This window comes from Drosophila miranda, chromosome XL (genome assembly GCF_003369915.1).
Source record: "Drosophila miranda strain MSH22 chromosome XL, D.miranda_PacBio2.1, whole genome shotgun sequence".
NCBI lineage: Eukaryota > Metazoa > Arthropoda > Insecta > Diptera > Drosophilidae > Drosophila > Drosophila miranda.
In genome coordinates this window covers 11,638,142-11,661,128 of record NC_046673.1, presented here as the reverse complement: position 1 = coordinate 11,661,128, position 22,987 = coordinate 11,638,142, and the positions used below count along the sequence as shown (strand labels likewise).

The 22,987-nt window shown below is 44.2% G+C and overlaps 1 protein-coding gene across 4 annotated transcripts in view; it reads left to right on the top strand.

Moving 5' to 3' along the window:
• The first annotated feature begins 315 nt into the window (after positions 1-315).
• The window catches only part of LOC108162384 (homeobox protein cut), a 76,132-nt gene continuing 53,460 nt past the window's right edge, over positions 316-22,987 (top strand). For 2 of the 4 annotated variants that reach the window (XM_033396548.1, XM_033396538.1), the window contains exon 1: positions 318-1,737. In XM_033396548.1, coding sequence (XP_033252439.1) covers positions 1,615-1,737 — 123 coding nt within the window. In that variant the 5' untranslated portion in view covers positions 318-1,614. Of the gene's footprint in view, positions 1,738-22,987 lie in introns of all 4 variants that reach the window. The other 2 variants (XM_017297111.2, XM_017297102.2) reach the window with 2 other exon arrangements.

The window sequence follows — 22,987 nt, the reverse complement described above, 5'->3', positions numbered from 1 at the left end:
GGGGCAGACAGCGACGGCGCAGAAAAATGCTCCAACAACAACAACAAGCAGGCAGCAGTAGCAGCAACACAGAAATCAAAAACCTATTGAAAGAAAAATCAAAAGCAGCAGGCAGCCAGCCCAGAGACTCATTGAGTGACTCTCGCTTCCTCGCTCTCGCTCTCTCTCTCTCTTGAGTGAAAGCAGAGTCGGCCTCTGCTCTGCCAGTCTGTGCCTCTGTGTCTGTGTGCGTGTGTGTGTGTGTGTCTGTGAGCTGCGACGCAGCGCCATGCCGCCGTTCGTTTGCCGTTCGAGGGTTGTCGCTGCTTCGTTCATTCTTTCCGTTTCATTCTTTCCGTGGTCGTCGCCTGCGCCGTGCGTGTGTGACTGAGACTGAGACGCCGTTGAGAAAAAACGGAACGGAGACCCGTAGACCGTGGACCGTAGAGTTGTCGAGTTGTGTCGTCGTACTACGCTCCACACAACAAGCAACTACAAATATTAAAAGAATAAGGCGCTACGGCCGCCTCGCCCCCTAACCATTCGCTCTGTGCGTCAGTGTGTGTGCGTGTGTGCAAGGTGTGTGTGTGTGTTGGTGTGCAGGCATGTGTTTTGGTCTCCGGTAGCACGGCACACACGGTTTAAAAACAACAACAACAACAACTGCAACAAAACGAAAACAAAAGAACGAAAACCCGGAACCGGACCCCAAAAAGGAGGATAGATCCCCCAAACAACAACAACAACAAAAAATTGGAAAACCCCAAAATAAAGATACGAAAATCTGTTATTTTTTTCAAGTGATTTTTCTGTTTTCGGTTAAAAATAAAAATCAGAAGAATGTGCGCGTGTATTAGTGTCGAGTGTCAGCAACAACAACGACATCAGCAACAGCAACAACCTGAAACATGTGCAAAATAATCAACAACATCAACACGATCCACAACAACAGCAACACCAACAACACGATCCACATCAACAACGACAACAACAACAGCTGCATTTGGGCCTGGGATCAGCAACAACAAACAACAACAACAGCCATGGCCTAAACTCAATAATCAACAAGAAATCGAATCATCAATCAACAATCTTCCCCCTAACACATTCACTCACTCTCTCTCTCACACAATCTCTTGCAACACAAAGCTCTTTCTCTCACAACAAAAAATTGCATTTTCTTTGGAAATTGTTGAAAAATAATCAAAATCAACAACAACAACAACAGTAATTGAGCAGCAACAAATAAGAGAGGAAAATAACAAAAAGTCTTTGGGTTTTTTCGAATGTATTTTATGAATTTTTTTGGGCACGTAAAAAGTAATTTCAAGAATACACCAACGACAACAGCAACAAGAACAATTTCAACAACAACAAATCAGGTGTCAAATGTGATGTGTGACTAAAACTTAATCAAACTAACTAACTAACTAACAACAAAAACAAAAACAAAAAAACAAAACAGAAAAAACCAAGTGGAAAAAGTGGGAAAACAATTTGCGGCATTTAAATGCCAGGCCTTAGCCACAGATTTATTGGCAACACCAACACCAAAAACAGCAACAACAACTGCAACATTTGCAACAACAACATCAACAAAAATTGACAATAGAATTTTTGGAGGAAAGCCCACGAATGCAGCCAACATTGCCACAAGCCGCTGGGACAGCCGATATGGATCTGACGGCTGTTCAATCAATCAACGATTGGTTTTTCAAAAAGGAGCAAATTTATTTATTGGCACAATTTTGGCAACAGGTAAGAGAAAACAGCAAACAAATCCCCCGAAGAAAAGTGCTTTCCCATGCAGAAGAAATAGTTATTTATTAGGGCCGTCTTTTGATAGGAGGTTTGTCCAACAGATATCCCAAAAAATCTTTGGTGCTGCCCACCAAAAAAAAGTTATTAATGAAATCTAAAGAAGTAAATTCTATGTTTTTGTCAGGCTTTTGTTGCAACAGAAAACCTTCTACAGAAACTACAGAAAATGATAACCAAAGAGTCAGGCTACAAAGGTTCCACTAAGTGAAATTATATCCACAGTGTCAACAAGTTCTCCTAAGTGAAAAGATATAAAAAATATAAAAAACAAAAAAAATACCATCAATGAAATTTGAAGAACGCTTCAATGTTTACGTATATCTTTTTGCTTTTGTTTTGGTTCGTTTTTGGGAAATATATTTGGGTGGAAAACTACGCAAAAGAAACCGAAAGAAAACGAAAAAATATGTCTCAAAGGAAATGTGATGTTTTCGATTGGCACACGAGTATCTTCCAGCGAAAGCTGCAGCCACAAGTAATGGATGCCATGGAATTTTCACCCATCAACAAATTATTGGAATTATATTTAGGGGGTTCATCTATCCATGAAATTATTTAAAAGAAAACTCTGATGCAAACGCAAGATGCAAAATGTGTGGCAAGGTTCTCCCACAAAACCAGGCCTCCGGAGTGTGGGAGCCAGAGAGGGGGCCTTAAGTTAACTTTTTCACTAATTGAGTTTGCGTGTCTGTGGCAAATGTATGTTTTATTGTTGCTAGCATTTGCTGGCTGCCTCTGCCTCTAATTTGTGTTGTAAATGTATTTTTTTGTTGTTCCCTCGATTATTGATTTTTGTGTAAAAAATGAAATGCAAAATGCAACAAGCAAATAATTTAGTGAACAATTTATTGCATGAATAACTTCCTTTTTTGATTTTAGTTTTTGTTTTTGTGTTGTTTGTGGAGCAGACAAGATCGTCAGGCAGACAGTGGATACCCTCTAGGGAGGGGATTGTGGATTGAAGATTGGGGGGGTGGAGGATGCCCAGACGTTGTTGAAAAATTCGCTGGCTTCATGCCAGAGTCTGAACAAATAAGGCGGCAAAAGAAGTGGCCTGCCATGCCCTGCCCCTTCAGGAGCAGACATATGAATATTTCCCTTAGATATACGAATATAGAATGAGTATTCCTTAGATATACGAATGAATATTCTCTCGCTGCTGTGGCAAGTTAATTAGGTTTTGAGGGGCACTTTTTAATTGGAAGAGAGAACTCCATCTCCACTCGATTGATCCTCCAAAACAGAGTGAAAAGCAAGGGATTTCCCGTGAAAAAAATCTTTCGTGGGTTTTGCCGTCGGCAAATGCAAATAATTTTTTTCACGATGCGGAGCAAATTGCAAATAAAAAGTCAAAACCCCATTCTCAGAACTCGTTAGAAGTCTCTCTCCTCCGTCCTCCCTCTTCCCTCTTCCCGCCTCCATCCTCCATCTTTCAATCTCCGCTTCTCTAACGATCTTTTGATGATCGATTGCCGCTCAATGAATCAATATTTGAGGCCAAAACAAAATTAGAACTCGATCTCCACATCCCACCACAAAACAACAAAAAAAAGGTAATTTGCTAAACCAAAAATAGAAGTTTTATTAAGTAAATTAAAGACAAAAAGAAGCAGAAACGAATATCTGCTTCCCTCCATTCGACAGCTGTCCAAAGACATTCTTTTTTTTTCTGTCGTGTGTGTGTGGTATTTTTGTGGGTATTTATTTATTTACATTTTGTCTGCAAAATTGACACAAATCGAAATCGAAAAATGTGCTCGCATTGGCATTTAATATTTTTCGGATTTCGAATGTGGGGCAGCCCCAAATGAAAAAGAAGAACAGAAATTAATTTCCGTAATGCAATCTATAAACTTGACCCAAAGACCTGAAAGACAGCAAGACAGAAAGACGGAAAGATGGTGGGTTCTACAATTACCAGATGAAAAAAAAACATAACTGCAGACTGAAAATTTGTCATTGATTTGTGCTGTGATCCGCAAACTGGAAAACGCGGGGAAAAACAGAAAAACTAATTGCCAAATGCAAACGAAACAGAAACCGAAACCGTATAAAAAAAAGTATATGATGATAGAAATTCAAGTTTTTTGGGTTCCGTTTTAATCAAATTTGAAACCGGTTCAGGGTTTAGCCACCACCACACACCACAGCACACACACCATCCGTATCCGAGAGATACAGATACAAACAGGACGCGCCGCATTGATGATAGTTTATAAAAAGTTTTTAATTTTCAAAGATGGCCGATGTGCAGGATGGCATTTGCATATGCCGAAAAAATCGAATCGAAATGAGCAGCGCCTGCCAGGCCAACCCTTGGGATGTCCACGCGGGCTTAAGCCGTTAGATACACACGGTTAAAGATACACAGATACAGCAGATACGTAGATACAGATCGCTGCGTGTGTCGTGTATAATTTTTAGCGTTTTAAGTGCAATTTACCCCCGTTCTCGCGCTGAGAGAGAGCTAGCTAATGAGTCAGAGAACCCCCGAGTAAAAATCATTCAACCACCCCGTCCACCCACACACACAGAAAAGATACAAGATACAAACAGAAAATATATATATAGTTGTGAGTTCTGTTCAATCGTTCGATCGCTGGAAAGATATGTTAATATAATTAAATTAATTTGTCAGCGCGGAAATTAAAACACAACGAAAAAAGACCGAAACAGAAACACAGAAATATCCCCCACACAAACGCACACACAGATGCATGGATACAAATTGTATCTATGCGATGCGACAAGCGATACGAATACGAAATGAAAATCGAACAATTAAAAGCTTGTGGTGGGTGTAGTCTGAACCCCGAACCTCGATCTGAACCACGCAACAAATAATTCCAAATAAAAAATCATTTGAAAATTATTATTAAAAATTGAGTTCATGAACTGTGGCTCTCTATAGATGTATCTGTATCTGTGTCTGGTACTGTGTGTGCGTTGATCAATTTTTATATGATGATCATTTGATGTTCTTTCTCTTTCCGGTTTATGGAATTAATTATGAATTTGTTGATGAAGCTAATTGAAGCTCTCTCACTATTTCTCTCTCTCTCTCTTTCTACGACAAGTGGAAGAAGTGTCCTCTATGATACTCTGCATTCCGAATGCATTCTCGGGAACTCTGAATCCCAGCCCATGAAAACTCTGACCCCAAAAACTGTTGTAAACGCTTAGGCCCGTAATTAGTTAATTTGACATCAAATTAGTGCCATTTCGGAGTGCATCCATCTATGAAATGAGGCCTCAAGTAACTCTGATTTCAATCATTAAAATGGTCCAAAAATTTCTCTCCCATTTCATCTATAGATAATTTAGTATATGGAATGGTTTTTGCTCAATTTTGATTGACTTATTTTATATAGAATAGACTCGAGTAACTAAGGAACCAACCATTCCACAATCACTTAGTCTTTGCAACATTCCATTTTGAGCAACAATGATCTCATTTAAGTAGTTTAGAGAACTCCTGACGTATCCGTTTATTGAAAAGCCTCAAGTAACTAAGGGACTAATAATTGCATTTTATTGAAACGTCTCTCACATTAAATTTATACCAAAAGAGGCATAACAGAATAACTTCTCTCAATTGGGATGCATTCATTTTTAAAAAAATCTCAAGTAACTAAGGAACCGAACATTGGAATGTCTTTAAACTTCTTGCCCATTCAATCTATGTAAATATTAGCGTATCGGAATTGGTTTCCTTACTTGTGGTCCATCCGTTCGGTACTTTTGAAACTTCTCTCCCATTCAATCCACAAAGAAACGGGCACATTCTGAGAGATTTAGATGAGAAGCTCAAGTCTTCTGGCCATCAAATCAACCAAAAACGCTTCACACATGCGAATGGCTGTGGATTTTGGTGGAAGGGGGAAGAGACAGCCGAGACGGGGACGGAGAGACACAACACTAATTGAGCATAAATATCATAAATATCATAAATGCTAAATGCGCGGCGTATTGCGTGGTGTGCATCAATTGTCATTGCATCATTAATTCCGCATCTAGACGAACCACCGTTCATTCCACGTTCCACAAAAGCACCAGCCACGGCTCTAGATGGAGATGCCAAAAACCCAAAAGGAGGAAACGAAGAAAAGATTCGACGGCTTTGTGTACAACTTAATAACAACTAATTGTCTTTTTATATGCATATACGCGAGTACGCAGCACACATACCAGATACGATACGATATAGGAGCTCTCTAAACCGAAAAGATCGAGCCAGAAAAAGCAAAAGAAAGGAAGGGGATGGGATGGGAAGGGAAGGGAAGGCAAGGGAAGAAGGATGGGATGGATAGCAAACCTGTCTTGAAAATCTCTTTTGTTTTTTTCTGTTTGCTGCTGCTGCTGCTGCTGCTGCCGCTGCTGTCTTTCATCTTTCAGTTGTCAGTAATTTGTGCAGCTCAATATATCAGTCGATATCTTATGAGTTTTTAATTTCAGGTTTCTGGTACTCCGGCTCCGATCTATGTGTCTCTGTTGCTGTGTCTCTGCCTCCAGTCTCTCCATCAATTTGATTTCCTACACGGAGCACAGAGAGTTTTTCTTTGCTTGAAAAGGACAAATCGTTAAGAGAACCTGATGTTGGAGGATATTGAATAAAATATCATTTTGTCCACGCCCCTTTTTCGAGAACTTGACTCTGAAATGTCGGATGGGAGATGCGAGATGGGGCATGGAGCATGGGGCATGGGGCATGATGATGATGAGTTTTGAAGTTGCTGTTTCGTTTGGGGTTCTGTTCTTTCCTCTTGTATACGTATTGGCAACATTTTGTAGTGTGATCGATACGGTTGAATGCAAAAAAGAAGAAACGAGTGTCTGTGCCAGTGCATCACCCATTCTCGGAGATCTCTGGTAGAGATCTCCTTCAAAGTTTCGTTTGTTTGAGTAATGACCAAACGCCTGGGGAGTGCACATTAAAAAGGAATCATCATTATTGGCAGATACAGCATTGGGGCAGGAGCAAGGGGCAAGGATATTATTGGCAACATCCATTAAGAGATCACTCTCTCTCTCTCTCTCTCTCTCTGTTTTTTGCTGTAATTTGTGGAATTTTGTGCTTTGCTGCTTTGGTGTTTCAAATGTTTTTACAATTTTTTATTGATGCTTTAATTAAGTTGTTGGTTTTTGCAACGAAAACGCCGACAAAACACACGCCCCCACACGTTAAAACCTTGCCCCCCTGCCACCCCCCGTGTTGCAGTTCTGTCACCGTCTGTGGGCCTGCCTCTTGCTCTCCTTTTTTTTGTTGGTTTTTTTTTTGTATTTTTTATTATTTTTGGCACGACATGAAAATTAGTTTAGAATTTAATTCGCTTTGACTTTTGAGTGCTTGTTACCATTTGCAATCATTCCTTTACCGAGTACCCTCTCTCTGTGTGCCACCGCCGCCGCCACTGTCACTGCCACGCCTTTCTTTTTGTGAGTCGTTTTGTTGTTGTTTAATTTGATTTTATTGAAATAACTTTTCTGTTTTCGCTGTTTATACGCGTAGATTTTTCAAACTAAAATCAACATTCGTTCGCGTTCCTTTTTTCCAAGGAAAATATCTAGCAGATACGAATGTATCTATGGCTAAAGATATATGTAGATGGCCAGAGATCACACGCCAGACATTTCTTTGAGCGTGCAATTGTTGGTTTTCCACTAAATTGCATGCCTTTTGAGGTCAATGATGGGGTTTCATCCATGAGATATACACAATGTTTCATAGTTTTCTTGCGGATATTAAGGGTAGATCTAGGTGAGAATTGTCTGCAAATAACTAGTTTTCCACAGGATGCAAAGATACACAAAATGAATCGCGATTTAGCAGATATTTTCCCTAGATCTGCGGAGGCTTCCACTGTTTTCCCTGATACTCGTGTCCCACCACTCGCTGGACACGTAATAATCCCCTCTAGGAGGAGAAACTCGTTTGCATGTCTCTGGGTAATCCTTTGCTTTATAGTTCGATTAATTTACTGCGTGCCACATCCAACCGATGGTTCCGGTCTGTTCTGCTGTCTTCAAGAGAACTCTACTCTTCTTTTCCCTCTGACCCTCTGAAAGGGGAGATGTTTGACCCTTTCGCATTGGTGGTTGCACCACACACAGATCGTGTCACGCTGGAAGGGGAAGGGTTGCCTCCGGGGGTTGGGATTGGCTTCGCGGGACCATCTCTCGAGGTCCTGTTTCCCAGCTCCTGCCTATAATTTATCAGTTGATATGCAAATGAGTTTGATTTTGATTTATTCAATGAGCTGAAGCACAATTCCCAATTTTTTTATATCAAAAAAACAAAATAAAAAAAAAAAAACGAATCAAACGAAAATTATTCGATGCGAGATGTGCGCGACCCTTTTTTTATGGACAGCTGGGATTAAATTCTCGATTTTTTAGGCCTTTTTTTGCGCTGCATTTTCTAGTTTTCATGCTGCCGCTGCCACTGCCACTGCCACTGCTTCCCCGTTGCATGCCACAAAGCCAAATCAACGATGCGCCTCATTGCAAGGCAACAGACGTCAAAAAAAGGAGAGAAAAAACCCAACACACAAAAAAATATATCTGCGAGAGAGATCCACGCGGCGGTGGCGGTGGCGATTCACGAGATGCGTTTTGTATCTGTAGATGTATCTATGTGTGTGTGTGTGTGTGTTTCTGCCCCGTCTGCCCCACTCAATCATAAAGCATTGGCAGGCGTAAATCAAATCAAGTAGCAACGGTTGCAGTTGCACACACAGAGTGGAGTTGGGAGTCGAGAGTCAAAGATGCTCGCTGCATGTTGCACGCACAAGACAGAGGCAGAGGCAGAGGCAGCGGTAGGCGGCAGCGGCAGCGGCAGACAATGATTAAGTAGGCAAAATACACACACTCTCTTGCCCCCGTCTTTCCGTTCTCCCGTTTCTCCAGCTCCCTCCATTCCCTTAACCGATTCCCGATTCCCTTCTTTCGTTCGTCGTTTTTTTATGTTTTTAATTATTACCGTACGGTGCCTGACAAAAGTCTGCGGCCCAAAACAGTGACAAACAATGCGCACATGTGGCTACCAGTCAGTTCCCTCTTCTTTATCTATATAAAGTATATGCATATACATATAAACCCATTGATCTGAAGATCTATTTGAGATCTGTAGATTTGAAATGCATGTATGCCATTCGCTTAGGGGATATTTAAACAGCAAATCATGCTATTGATCTTCTAAGCATCTAGATCTGTATTTGTTGATATTTACTCCAATCCTATAACTTCTCTTCGACTTGTGTTTTGTCCATCATCTTCTTCGCATATCGTTTTCATCTTTCCATTGAAATGCAACTTGAACGATTGATAGAAAAAAAAAGAACTCAAGAAACGAGAACCTACTCCAGAACAGACCCAGACCCACAGCCAGAGCCAGAGTTCGTTGTTTTCAAGAGTTCGATTCTGTTGCTCAGAGATCTGATGGATTGATATGGGATATGGGTTGTATGATGAACGTACGAGCAAACGCCTACATATAAATGGGAAAAATTCTCATCAAGCGAGGGAACCCTCTCCTGCCGCTACTGTGTTGAAGCTTTCGATTGCAGTCTCTGTTCAAACTTCAAACTTCTCTTCCCTTCTCCTGCTCCGGCTCTGTCTCTGTCTCATTGCTACCAGCAATTCATAGGTTCTCTGCTGACGATGCTTTTTCAAGTTCCATCTTCTTTTCCAGCTTCTGTTGTTCCCCAAATAATGCTTAAACATATGAATTATTATATAGATCAGCTGCAAATGTACACCACATGAGTGGAGGAGCTGGAGGAGGAGGACGACAGATCCCACAGATACTTGAAAATGTTCGCTGTTGTTCGAAAGACGTCTCTCGTCTTCTGTCTTCTGTTTTACTAAATACTCTGCCTGTTTAGTGGCATAGAGTGGGGGCCGGGGGCGGTGGCGGGGGCAGACCATCAACAGTCGACCGACCGTCTCTCGAGCGATCAATGTGATCAATCGTGCTTCAATTTTTCTTCTTTTGAAAATGAGATTTCATTTCGGTTTCGTGCTTCTGCCGCTGCCGCTGCTGCTGCTGTTTCTGTTTTTGTCAGCGGAAATCTTTTGTTGCCTCTCAAGTGGCATGGACTCCTCCGCTTGTGTGTTGTGTTCGTTGTGTTGTATTATTAGCTATAGTTCAATTTTTTTTTTTATATTATTTTTTTGTGTTCTTTCGTTGTTTCGTACGGGAGTGCGGGTGTCGGGACTGGGACGGGGGTCTCCAACAAGTGGCAGTTGAACGGTTGCTAAGTAGCTCGGATAATGCCACAGCGTAATGCCCACACACCCCCGCCTTCAAATAATTGAGTGTCAATTATACACAGAAGTCGGAAGGGGGGAGAGTACGGGGGCAGGAGGAGCCCCCCCGTCTCTCTTGAGATGAGTTTTTCGATGTCAGCTGTTGAAAATATTAGGGAAAATTATGGGCGTAAATATTATGCATTTCAATGGTGGGGAAATGCTGGGGGAACTGTCTTTTAATGTATTTTCTCCTCTATCTCTCTCTATCTCTTTGGCGGAAAAACATCTTCATTTATTAATTTATGGCCTTTGCATTTTCGGGGGGAAATGTGTGTGTGTGTGTGTTTGGAAATCTTGAGTATTTTTCAAATATTTTCCACTCTGGTCAACCGCAATAAAGGGGGTGTCAAAAATATGGAAACTCTACAGAGTCTACACGGTTCATAAACCGTTCAAAACTTGTCTGGAGCTCTTCAATTATCCCCACACTTGATTTTATGAATTTTCCAGTCACTCTACAAAGTCTACAAACTCTCCAAAGTGGAGGAGACTCCGCCAAATGGCAAAAAGATGATCTCAGTGGAGTCTGCATTTGATTTTATGCATTCGCAGTAACTCTACAAAGTCTCCACAAAACTCTCCACAGCCCAAAAATGTGTCTGTTGGCCACAGACATGCCGCATGCACATATAGATATGCATAAAATCAAATTGCACTTGTTGGCAGCCATCGTCGGTCGTTGGTTGTCGGTCGCCGTCATCTCCGTCTCCGTCTCCGTGTCGTCTCTGTGCCGTGGGGGCACCCTCTCTGGGGAGCATTGGTGGAAGAGGCTAATAAAAAGATACAATTTTCGCTGCTGCCATATCGAACGACATAAAAACTGATCGACAACGACAAATATAACTCGGTGAGGCGGTGCGGCGGTTGGGTTTTGGGGCGGCATCGGCATCGCCAGCGACAGCGAAACGAGGAAGAATATAATGTCCACAACAAGCGAATGGTATGACTGACTCTGGTCTCATGGTCTGGTCTCTGGTCTCTGGTCTCTGGTCTCTGGTGTTGTTGTAAATTTTAATGATCTGTCATTTCGATTTATTTTATTTTCAACCGAAAAACCCCGACAGAGATAGCAACAGAGAGACAAAAGAAGCGACTCTGATCACACAGAGTCCGATCGTAGAGCGCACGTCAGCTGCATATTAAATTAAAAGGTATTATATTGTACTAAATATATATATACCCGCTCTACCTCTACCACTAGAGAGATGGGGCGGAGCGGGTCGGGGCGGGGCGGGGCGGGGCGGGGGGGAGACACATGCGACACATGACGAAGTGATCTGCTCCGGGTCTGTTGTTCGATAAAAATATCCACAACACATCGATAGAATTTGAATTTTTTTCAGTTTCAGCTTCGGTTTCAGTTCTGTTTTCAGAACCGAACCGAAAACAAACCCCTCCTCTAACCATTTGGCATAGTTTTTTTTGTTTTTTTTCTGTCGGGGGGCCCCATTGTTGGGGAACTAATTCTTCGCCTGTGTATTTTCTGATTTGATTCGATGGGAACTAGAGCGGATTGTATGCCTTTGTTCTTCGCCTCCCCCTGCCCACCCCATTCCCCACCTATTGCTGTTTCCCACTGTCCCCGCTACATTATAATTTTTATTTTATTTTTTTTTGATATTTTTCCTTTTAATTTATTTGTTTTTTTTGATTTCACAATATTTCGATCGACCAAAGAATATAAATTTTAAAAGCAAAAAAAAAAAAAAAAAAATCAACGAAAAAAAGCGATAATTTTTGAGGCTTTCAGATGAAATGAAAATGTATTGAAAATCCGAAAATCACAGGCGCAAAAGACAAAGGAAAGCAAAGTTGTTGTCATAAAATTTTATAACTTTTGCGCTAAAGCATACACAGATACATGCACATGTACATATCTATAGATATAGATAAAATGAGCATCTATAGATACAGCATATCCGAAAGATTTCCTTCGCTCGCCGAGTAAGATATCAGTTGTGACAATTTATTGTGATTGCCAATACTCTTTTGGCTGCTTTCTGATGCTTTTCGATGCCTTTGTTGTGTGTGGGCGTGGGCCCATTGTTTGGGATTAGTGTGTGCCACTGCCACTGCCACACACTGCCACTGTTAATTTGTTAAAATTTATTTCAAATATACTATTGTTTCTCTGGACCTTGTCTTCCTCTGTGTGGCATGTGGCTGCTAAGAGGCATGTGGGGGGCATGGCTGATAGTTTTGCTCATTTTGGCCCTCGCTATCTGGGCCCATAAATATTTAAGAGGTCATAAAACGTACCACCCCACCATCCCTATCCCCATTCCCATTCCCATTCCCAGGCTCGTTCTCATAATTGGCAAGCACTGATAAGCCTCCCCCCTCCTATAATTATGATATAATGTTGGTTTTTTTTGTTGGGTGAAAGTTAAGTCCCTTGCTTTCCAGCTTAATTGCCAAACGATTTTTGGTGCGGCATGTGTGGCATTAGGGTTGTTGCATGGACTCTGTTCGAGTGCTTGTGTGTAAATTTCTATTGAATTCTGATGTTTGGGTTTTTGTGCGTCTTTCGAGGGGGTTTCAGATAGATCTCCTAACCGTTTATGAAGTCATAATTTTCTGTCATATCATCATCATCATCAACCCAGAGATCGGTGGCAAGATGATAAGCCCCCGCCCCGGCAGTGGCAGGACCTCTCCTCTCTCTCCTTTCGAGTGTTTAATTTGTGTGTCTTTCAGCGGAATCTTTGGCTTCGATGTGTCATTAACCCCCACTCAAAGGGGCAGAGAGAGGGCACCAGTGGCATGCTGTGTGTGTGTGTGTGTGTGTGGCATTAACTGCTTTTTGGTGGCAGTGCCCCAAAAACTATGCCAAAAACTTTCAAGGACAACCATGCATCCACAGCGGGGGGGCGGAGGGTGTTGCGTTTGCGGCATTTCCTAGACACACACACACAGACACACATGCTGCATGTTGCTCTCTCTCTGCATGTCGCTGTCTCTTTCCCTCGGTGGCGCCACCGCAAAACGTGCGTAATTAAAAGTGTTTCAGTGGGGGGCGACTGTGTGTGTGTTTGTGTGTGCCCCCCCGACCACTCCCCCCACCCATTTACCATTCAAAACTCCACTCTCTTGCTCTCTGTTGGAGAGAGCTTTAACTGTTGCTTGACTTTAAAGTTGTCTCAAACGGAGACATAGGCCTCCACACAGCACTCTCCCCACTCTGCCACCAACCTAGACAGGACTCTCTCCTGCCGCTGCCGCTGCCGCTGCCGCTGCCGCCTCTGTTGTGGCATATTTGAAGCTCAAGGACGTGGCGGCTCCTAAGCTTAAGACACAAGCAACAGCAGCAGCAATAACAACAGCAAAAAACCAGCCACACAAACACTAATACAAAAGCCAGCAGAAAGTGCCTCCCCCTCATCGTTTTCCTGCTTTTTTGCTACTAATTTTTCCTAGAGAAAGAGGGAGGGAGGAGGGACCTTAATTTACTTCTTGAGGGGGGCAGGCGCCTTACACTAGGCTACAGCCTTTTCGACTCTTTTTTTTTTTGTTTGTTTGTTTGCTGCTTTTCCTTTAAATTTAATTTCTTTTGCTAGTTTTTCAGCCAGGCAGCCAGCCAGCTGTCGGCTTCTGCTTAGAATTTTCGTTATTGTTTTGTTGTCTGAGGTTAGTTTTCACTGCCGCCATCATCGTCGTCGTCGTCATCATCGTCGTCGTCGTCGTCGTCGTCGTCGTCGTCGTCGTCGTCGTTGCCGTCGTCGTTGCCGTCGTCGTCGTCGTCGTCGTCGTCGTAGTCGTTGGCGTTGCCTCTTGGCACATTTTCCCTGCCAGCCAGCCTGCCTCTGCCTCTGCCTTTGCTGTCTGTCTGTCTGTTGGTCTGTCTGTGTGCTTGTGCGCCTTTTACTGTTGGCTTTAATTAGAACATTTCACTCTTTTCGCCTGCCAGCCACGGGGGAGTGGCAACAGTTGGGCGGCTTTAAGTTTTTAGAGACAGGCCGAAAAACACTCTCCCGACTCCCCGACTCGATTCGCCCTTTAAAGCAGAAGCAAAAGTCAGGCCCACGAAAAATAACACTTTTTTCAATGGCATTCTGGGGTTAGTGCATGGAATGCCACAAGGGGCATGGCATGCGGGTGGTCAAGAGGCCTTGCCACTTAAATTTCACAAAATAATTTCCATCGATAAATAATGTTTTTTCTCTTTTATTTAATTGCAGGTATGTGAAAAAAATTGATAGGAAAACCACTAAATCGCATCGATAAACTATCGATTATTATTTTGGGTGGTGCAAAAACACTCTGGCAAAGTAAGTCACCGAATCAATCGAATGCGGTACGGTTATCGATCGAGTTTCGATAAATAATCGATGTAATCGCCACAAATTTAGAAACATATTTTGTATTACGTTTGCATATGGCATTTGGGTATGTTGATCATTTGTTTGTGTGTGTGTGTGTGGCACTTAACGCGCACATCTGTTGGACATAACACATCCCCTGCCACACATACCCCAACCCCCCAACCCCCAACTCGTACGCGAGAGCGCATCTCATTGAATTCGTTGCACCACACAGGCCTCCCTCTAAAACACAATATGATGTGATATGATATGATATATGGCAGCAGCAGCACACCTTTTCGGGGACACGGACCCCAAAAACAAAAACAAAAAAAAAAAAAAGACGGAACTCCTGGGAGGAAACCGAAACTCCCAAAATAGAGACAGATCCCCGAAGCGGAGTTTCACAAGTAGAGTTCTCTCGGTGCTCGATGCAGTTCTCTCCCTTAATTAGGGAAATTCCATATTTCATTGTGGAAGAAACATAAGTCCACATTCTGATTTATATGCACGCCCGCGCATTTACACTGTTTGGTTTTTTGTTTTTGTCTTTCTTGCTGTTGAATCTTCGATCCACAGCAGAGTGAATCTCTTGTATGCAAATCTCCAGACCAGAAACGAAGGGAGAAATCAAATTAAAGGCAAAAGGCATCGCCGTTGCATGGCCCTCAGTTTTTAATTTGAATTTCCGTTCGGCATAAAAACAGGCACAGGAAGAACAGACAGAGAGAGAGAGATATAGAGAGAGAGAGAGTGTGAGAGGAGGACAGGCAACAGGGACTGGCTGTGCCTAATAAATCTATAAAGTGGCAAACGCAAGTACACGCATTATTACTTTGATTTTTTATGATGGAAGAGGCACACACACAGGAAACAGACCCCAAGCATATCCCACACACCACACAACACTGCAGGGGCAGAGTAGGAGAACAATAAAAAATAGTAGATCTCTGGCTTCTGTGTGTTTCGACTTTTGTTTCATTTGCTGATTGCCTTTGATTTTTCGGTGTGCTGTGCTGTGTAGCTTCCAGCCTCAGTCACAGCCTCAGCCTCAGTCACAGCCTCAGTCACAGCCTCCGCCTCAGCCTCAGCTTTGCTTTCAATTTATTTTGGACCCCGCGACTTCCGTTTGTTCTACATTGACATGCCAAAGTCGGCTCGTAGTCGGTCGTCATCGCTCGAGTCGTCAAATCGAATTCAATTAAGTGTCTTTCCGCCGCCAACGTCCGGCGCTCATCTCCAGAGACTCGCTCAGTGGATCGCTCAGTGGAGACCAAAAACTGATTTACCAGTTAAACGCAACACTTTTTCTGGCTGTGGCAATTGATCGTACTAATGATTATTATCTGGCCGTAGGAAACCCAAACCCAAACGCAAACCCAGCGTCCGAGTCGCGAGTCGCCCGTCTCTCTCTCTACCTCTCCCTCTCTACCTCTCCCTCTCCCTCTCTGATAATTTAAGTCAGATTTAGGCTGAAGCTTGGACTGAAGCTCATTGTAAGATTGTTTAACTACCGGATGTTTTAAGCAGCGTCGATTGCCATGTGTGGTTGTGGATTTTCTTTGATTTTGATATATGGTTCATTCCCTATACAAAAGTCAAGGTTCAATCGTATCACAAATGTTGGGTATTCCTGTAATAAAAGTTAATTTACTGGCGGATTCGGTGGTATAATTCCATAAGCAAACAATAAAGGGTTTTCGATGAGGGGTTTTGTTCAAACAAAATAATTCCTTAAGTTCCCATAAGTGAAAGGCAGCAACAATCAGAGGAAACCCTTTGCTTTGCTGTATACAAATGTTCCCATAAGTGAAAGGACACATGTATCTGCACCCCCTGGGGAGCTCTGTGGTCCCCTCTGATCGGGGACTGAGGGGCCTTGGCCGTAAGTCATGTTTTTTTAGCAAAAGCCACTCAAGTAATCGAGTTACGTGAGGAGGAGACATACACATACACAGAGGAGGACCCCGTCCATGGAAAATTATCATCAGAAATAGCGACTGGCAAAAAGAGGGCCAATTTATTGCCCATGTACAGCGTACACAGCCACACACAGCAGCTCCCCATGCCCCTTGTATATAGTAGTGCCATCATATATACAAATATCTATATCTACAATCTGCAATCCATGCATACATATGTATCCCCCCTCGTGGCCCCCTTCTTCCTTCGATGGTTTTATATAGAAAATGGCAAAAATCCTGCGCGCGCTCTCGAAAAGAAATAAATTCCCTTATATTTTTCTTTTTATTCTATTTTATTTTTTTTCTTATATGCCGCGATTGCTTCTTCTTCTTTTCACCATCTTTTTTTCTTTGCTTTCCTTTTGGTTTTTCCTTTTTATTCCCTATATATATTTTCCTCCCGATTTTCATTTCTGCTAACGCGCGCAATCAAGAACAGGAGCTGCACACACACACACACACATACAGAGAAAGAGAGAGAGAGAGAGAGAGAGCGGGAGAAGGAGAGAAAGAGAGTCGAGTCGAGTCGAACTCCTAGAACCTCCCCCCAAATCTTCCACATTCCCACCCATTCCACTTTTATTTTTCTTGTCTTTTCTTTCGCTTCGAGTTTCCCCATTTTTTTTTGTGTCCTGTTCTTCCCACACATATCGGGAAATATCCTTGAATCGGAATGCACACGGGCTCCTCCCCCACAGAACCGCCACACACTACCCAGCCACCCACCGCCATCCCCCCGTTTGCTGCTGGCAATCATCCCTACCGTACAAAAATCTATACACGTCAGAAAAGAAAGAAAGAAAACGAAACCCGAAAGTGAAGATGAAATGAAATAAAGCAGCAGCTGGAATGAGTGTTAGAGGGGGCTGGGAGTGGGTATTGGGCAGGTCTAGGGGATGGCTCTTAGGGGAGTGGGGGGGGGATAAAAAATATAGGGAGCGCATAAAAATTGGCAGGAGTTTGGGGGCCAGCAGCAGCAGCAGCAGTCGTCGTCGTTATCGTTGGGTTCTCGGGGCAGACAGCATCGCAGACAAGTAAACTTTTTTATTCCTCAGACCTCATTCTGCCCCACACACACATACACAGTCCCTCCGTTACACACACACACGCACAGATACAAGCACACACACACACACATAGACGGAGAGACAGTCAGCGGAGGAGAAGCTCTAAAGCTGCCATCGTCTCGACCAAAACGACAAATGTGAAAGGACATTGTCGTCGTCGTCGTAGTCGTCCTCGTCGTCGTCATCATCATCGTTGTAGTCCTCGGCTTTAGAGTCCCTGTCCTCAGGATCCTGCCACTCCTCCTCTTCCTCGTCGTCCTCCTGCCTGCTGCTTCCTTTCCAGCTCGTTATTACGACGAGGACGAGGACGACGCCTGCAATGACTCTCAGAGCTTGGGAGTCTCTGTGTCTCTGTCTCTGTGTTTGTGTCCATGTCCGTGTCCGTTCGACGCTCCGAGTGCGTCGACACTGACTCCCCCTCAAACCCCCCCCCCTCCCATCCGCCCTCCCTCCCTAGCGAAGACCTTGCGGCAATCCCTCCTCTCCCGTACAACGCCCCTTCTTTTTGTATTGGCAGGACTTAGGGGGGATCTAAAGGGGATTTGTATTTGTCTGTGTGAAAGGATTCGCTGCAGCCAGCAATCGGAAACCAATCGGAATCGGAATCGGTAATCGGAAGACACTTGAGAAAAGGCTCAAGGCAAAAGGGAAGCGCTTAGAAACTGCCGAGTTCCTTCAAACCTGAAAGAATTCTCGGAATATGCATTAGGGAATAGCCCTGACCAATCGGAATCGGTAATCGAAAGATATCGGCGGACCAAAGAAGTCCAAGAACCCATGAATAGCCCCAAGGAATCTCATTCTTTAGCAGAATCTGTCACTGTGACCAAAGCTATTTCCTTTGCTTTTGCTGCCACACATGCCACATGCCACTATAAAACTATCGAAAGGCTACAACAACAATAAGCGATATATACCATACGATATACATATAAGTAACTGTAAGCCAAAAGGACGACGACGAGGACGAGGACAACGAGGAGGAACAACCGAACGACGTTGGGTCCTTTCATTTCATTTTATTGCTTTTTTTTTGTCCCCCGCCCTTTGCCGAATGTCCTTGTGTATGTGTGTGTGTGTGTGTGGGGTAGGGAGGACCCTCCTATGTACATACGTCCCCCATTTTCGTACGTTTCGTTTCGTTTCGATTCGTTCTGCTCGGTATTTATCGACCAATGATATTGGAAATATGTCAGGAGATGCGCAAAAGGAGCCGGCATTTGCTGCGCTTCGGACCAGGACAGTGGAAAGGGGGGTGGTAATCCCCCCGCCTTGGTGTTCTGGCGTAGTGATTGGGGGTGGGGGCAACCATCGGTCCATATGCATCGATTCGGTCACCTCCCTACTGCCTTTTCGGGGCTACTTTTTTTCTCCTGCCATTCCATATGTGTGTGTGTCAGCGAGGGATGCTTACCCCCACACCCACACAAACACTCACACACACACACATATGTCGTATCGCTGTCGAACGCCCCTTTTGCCGCTGCTGACTGCGACGCGGACAGCAGCAGCGTCGGGCGCCTGCCTGTCGTTTCCCGTCTATTTTCCTTGTGTGCCATTTTGATTGGAAAATCGCTACGCAATTGGAAATTTTTGCTATTGGCTGTGCGTTCGATACACTCAAACACACACATCCACCAGCACACCCATACACCCATTCAAGCATCGCTGCTGCTGCCGCTGCCCTCTGCTGCTCTGTCGCTGCCCTGGGGTTGGCGCTTTTATGGAAAATCAATCAGCAGCAAAAACAAAACAAAAATACAGCTGTAGTAAAAAAAAGCACTCAGGCGCTCGAGCTCTCTCCCTCTACCTCTCTCTTTTAATCTCTCCCTCTCTCTCGTTCTGGCTGCAAGTCTTCGTCCAAGAAACTGCAACAAAAATTATTTATTTGCGTGTTTTTTTTTTGGCAGAGAGAAAGACAGAGAGAGAGAGCGAAAGCACTCGAAATAAAGCTCAATACGAAACGAGCCATTGAGTGGAAAGTGTGAGAGAGCCTGAGTGAAAGAGAGAGAGCGCCTGCTCGAGAGAGAGGGTCGTTCGTTGCAGCTGATAAGACACACAGACACACACACACGCAGGCACGCTTATATGCGGAGTGGTTCAATGTGTGTTCGATAACCCAGAGCCAAATGAATGAAAGAGCAGCAGCAGCAGCAGCAGTAGCAGACGCAGCAGAGGGAGAGAGGTAGAGTGGCAGAGCAGGGTCGTCGTGTCTGCCCGGCCAGAGGGAGAGGGAGGAGGGCGGAGCGTATCGAAGGGAGAGGCCGGCACACGCTGGCTGCTGCTGCTGCTTCTGCTGCTGCTGCTGCTGCTGCAGGTTTCGACACTGCATTGAGTTCGAGTCCGTTTTTTGGTGGAGGGGTCGGCACTCGCACTCGCATTCGCATTCTCTCTCTTTCGTTGACGCTCTCTCTTGCTCTTGCTCGCATGTGTGCCTGTCTGCCACTGTGTGTGTGTGTGTGTGTGTGTGTGTGTGTGTGCGGACATCGACTGCGTCGCCGTCATCATGAACATCATATATAGATAGATTTTTAACAAACCTGATTGGATGTTATTGACTGGCGCACACACACACGGCCACCCGGTCGATGATTCGTGCGCCCTGCCTGACTGGTTTCCACACACACTCGTGCACACGTCTGTATCTATGTGTGTGGTCTATTGACAGGCGGCGGCGGCGGCGGCTGGTGCGAGTGTGTGCCTCGTGTGTGGAGGGGCCAATGGACAAGGCTCTTGCCTCCCACTGGCCCGCGTCCCGTCTCCCTCCACCGCCATATCTATGTATATACAATTCATGTGCGGACGAGTGGTGCTGCAGAGTGCCGATCTCTGTGATTCACTTAGCTCTTCGATCCATATCTGATTCATTCCACAAAATACTCGTGCTCACAGATAAGCAGTGCAGGCAGTGATTCATTTCCACAAAGAATTTTTATTGGTTCGAATCATTGAATATAATTTTTGTTTACTTTTCGGGTATGATTATGGGTACTTCCTTCATTGAGTTACTTGAGATGTTTACCATTTAACGAATGTTTATCTATGAGCTTGGCTTAAACTCAAAATTTAAAGTTGCGCATATATTTTGCTCTTATATTTTTTTTTATAGAAAGTGAGTTCCTTAAGATTTTCTCTAGTTCTAGTGGTACAATCTTTTTGTATTTCTCAAATTTATCAGAAAAAGTCTTTAACTTAACATTGCATAGATTTTCCTAGCTTCATTTTTACAACTGGCTAACTTCCTTGGGACTTTCGATGCTTATAGTGGGGCAATCTCTTTGTACTTATCAAATATCTCTGATTAAGTCCCCCGCTTAGCAATGCATAAGTTTTTATCAGTTTAACTCCACAGAAAACTGAGTTCCTTGGGGTTTTCTGTAGTATTATAGAGCCCATCTTATTGTTCTTTTCAAATATATCTGATTAGGTCACCAGCTTAAAATTTGATCAGTTTTCATAGGTTTATATCCTCAAGGAGCTGAGTGCACTACTATCCCAGCTAATCTCTACCTAAAACCATAATAAACAAACGTATCAATTGCTGGCAATACATTTTAAGTAATTAAATCAATCAGTTCCTTAGTTTTCAGAGCCATCTCTGCTTCCAGCGTATCAATTGCTTTTCTCTACACAAAATGCTTAACTGCAAGCCGAACCCAAACCGAAACACATAGTCGCATCAGCTCATCTCCGCCAGAAGCTGAGTTACTTGAGGTCAACTTGTGGTGCCACTGCCACTGTCGTTGCTGCTGCTGCCTGTGGCCTTTGCCTCGCCCCTCTGCGACGCCCTATGTACTTCGTGCGTGTGGTGGAAAAACCAATCACAAGTGGGGCCCGAAAGGCGTTGCCAATATTATTGAAAGCAATCCATATAAAGCGCACAGCTGTAAATACAGTTACAGGCACTCTATATCTCTGTGTGTGTGTGTCTGTCTGTATCTATGTGTGTGTATGCGCGTATGGGTTGCTTTGTGTGTGTGTGTGTTTATGTGCGAAAGGTTAACAGCTTTTCGTGCTCGTTTGGCGCTGGCAGCGCAGCCCGATGCCTTTTTTTTCCATTCTTTCTTATGCTCCCTACACACACACACACACATACACAGATACATGGATACTTGGGGCTGGCGCTCGTGCTCGTCGCTCGGGGTTTTCGTCCAATCGAATTCAATTGACGCACAAATTTTTATGTACGGGCGCAAAAAAATAACCAAAATCAAAAGGAAAAAGGAGAGAGGAAAATCCTGCATCCTCTCCAGCCTCACTCTCAACCCTCCTCGGGCGCCCAATCACCCAAAAACCCACCACCCCCACCAACAGCAAAACCCCGCCATAAAAACCGAACCCAAAACCGAAACCAATCCAATTTGGTATTGCCCCCCCGTATGGGTTTTTTTTATACATTTTTTTTCGCCCCCACCAATATCGCCTCTCTCTTTCGCTCTCTCTCTCTCTCTCTGTGGCTCTCTCTCGCTCTCTCTGTCTGTCTGTTGCTATCCTTGTCTGGCCAGTGGCACCCGAACCGAAGAACCGAAGCTTCAGTTCAGAAAAAAATGAGTGAAAAAAAGCAACACAAAAAACCAATGAAGTGGGGGGCTTGACGGGGAGACAGACCAGACAGCCATAAAACAGAGGAAGAAGCAGCAGCAGCAACAGAGGAGAGGAGAGGAGAGGAGAGCGGTGGCCTCCTTCGGGTGGGGAGACGGGGTGGCTCGGGTGAGAAAAAAGAATTTACAAGCCAAGGCGATGCCAGGGCAGAGGCACTTTCACTCGACTCAATGCCGACGACGACGAGGAGCATCGTTGAAGCCTTAAAGCTGCCCCAAGGAATTGTCAACCGAACTCCCCCCACCACCCTCTCCCCACCCTTAAAGAGAGAGAGAGCGAGAGCAAAAGCAAGAGCGAGTGAAATTTATATTTTAGGGTGGAAAAAAATAAAAAGGAAAAACGAAACGAAACCGAGAAAAAGGAGCGAAATACATACGAACATCGATTTCGATTGGGAAGCCATCAACAGCTACAACAACTATGGAATGGGGGGATGGGGGGGGTGGAATGTGGGGTGGGAGGGAGGATGTGGCAGCACCTCCCCCTAAAGAAGCTTCGTTCTCGAGCTCTTCGGTTCGTGTGTTTCGCCTGTCGATGTCGGGATGTCGTTTCTCTCTCTCTCTCTCTCCCTCCTTCTCTCTCTCTCTCTCAGCGCCCTTAAGCTTTGGTTTTTTTCTCCTCCTAACCCCCCGAAGGACCCTCTTTGGATGCGTGTGAGTGTGTGTGTGTGTGTGTGTGGAGAGTTGCTTTTCTTTTTCCTTTTCGTTCTTCTTTTTTTTGTTGTCGTGCGTTTTGGGGCATTGAATTGGGAGGAGAGCGAGGTTGTGGCAGTGGGTGGCTATGGGGATTGGGATTGGGTGTGGAAGGTTGACAAGTTTCATGCCAAAGGCGCCCAACCAGCGATGAGGAAACGTGCGGCAAGGCAAGGGGATGTGGCACAGGGTGTTGGGGCGGAAGTTCGAGCGTTCGAGGGTTCGAGGGGATGTGGCGGCACGTCAATATA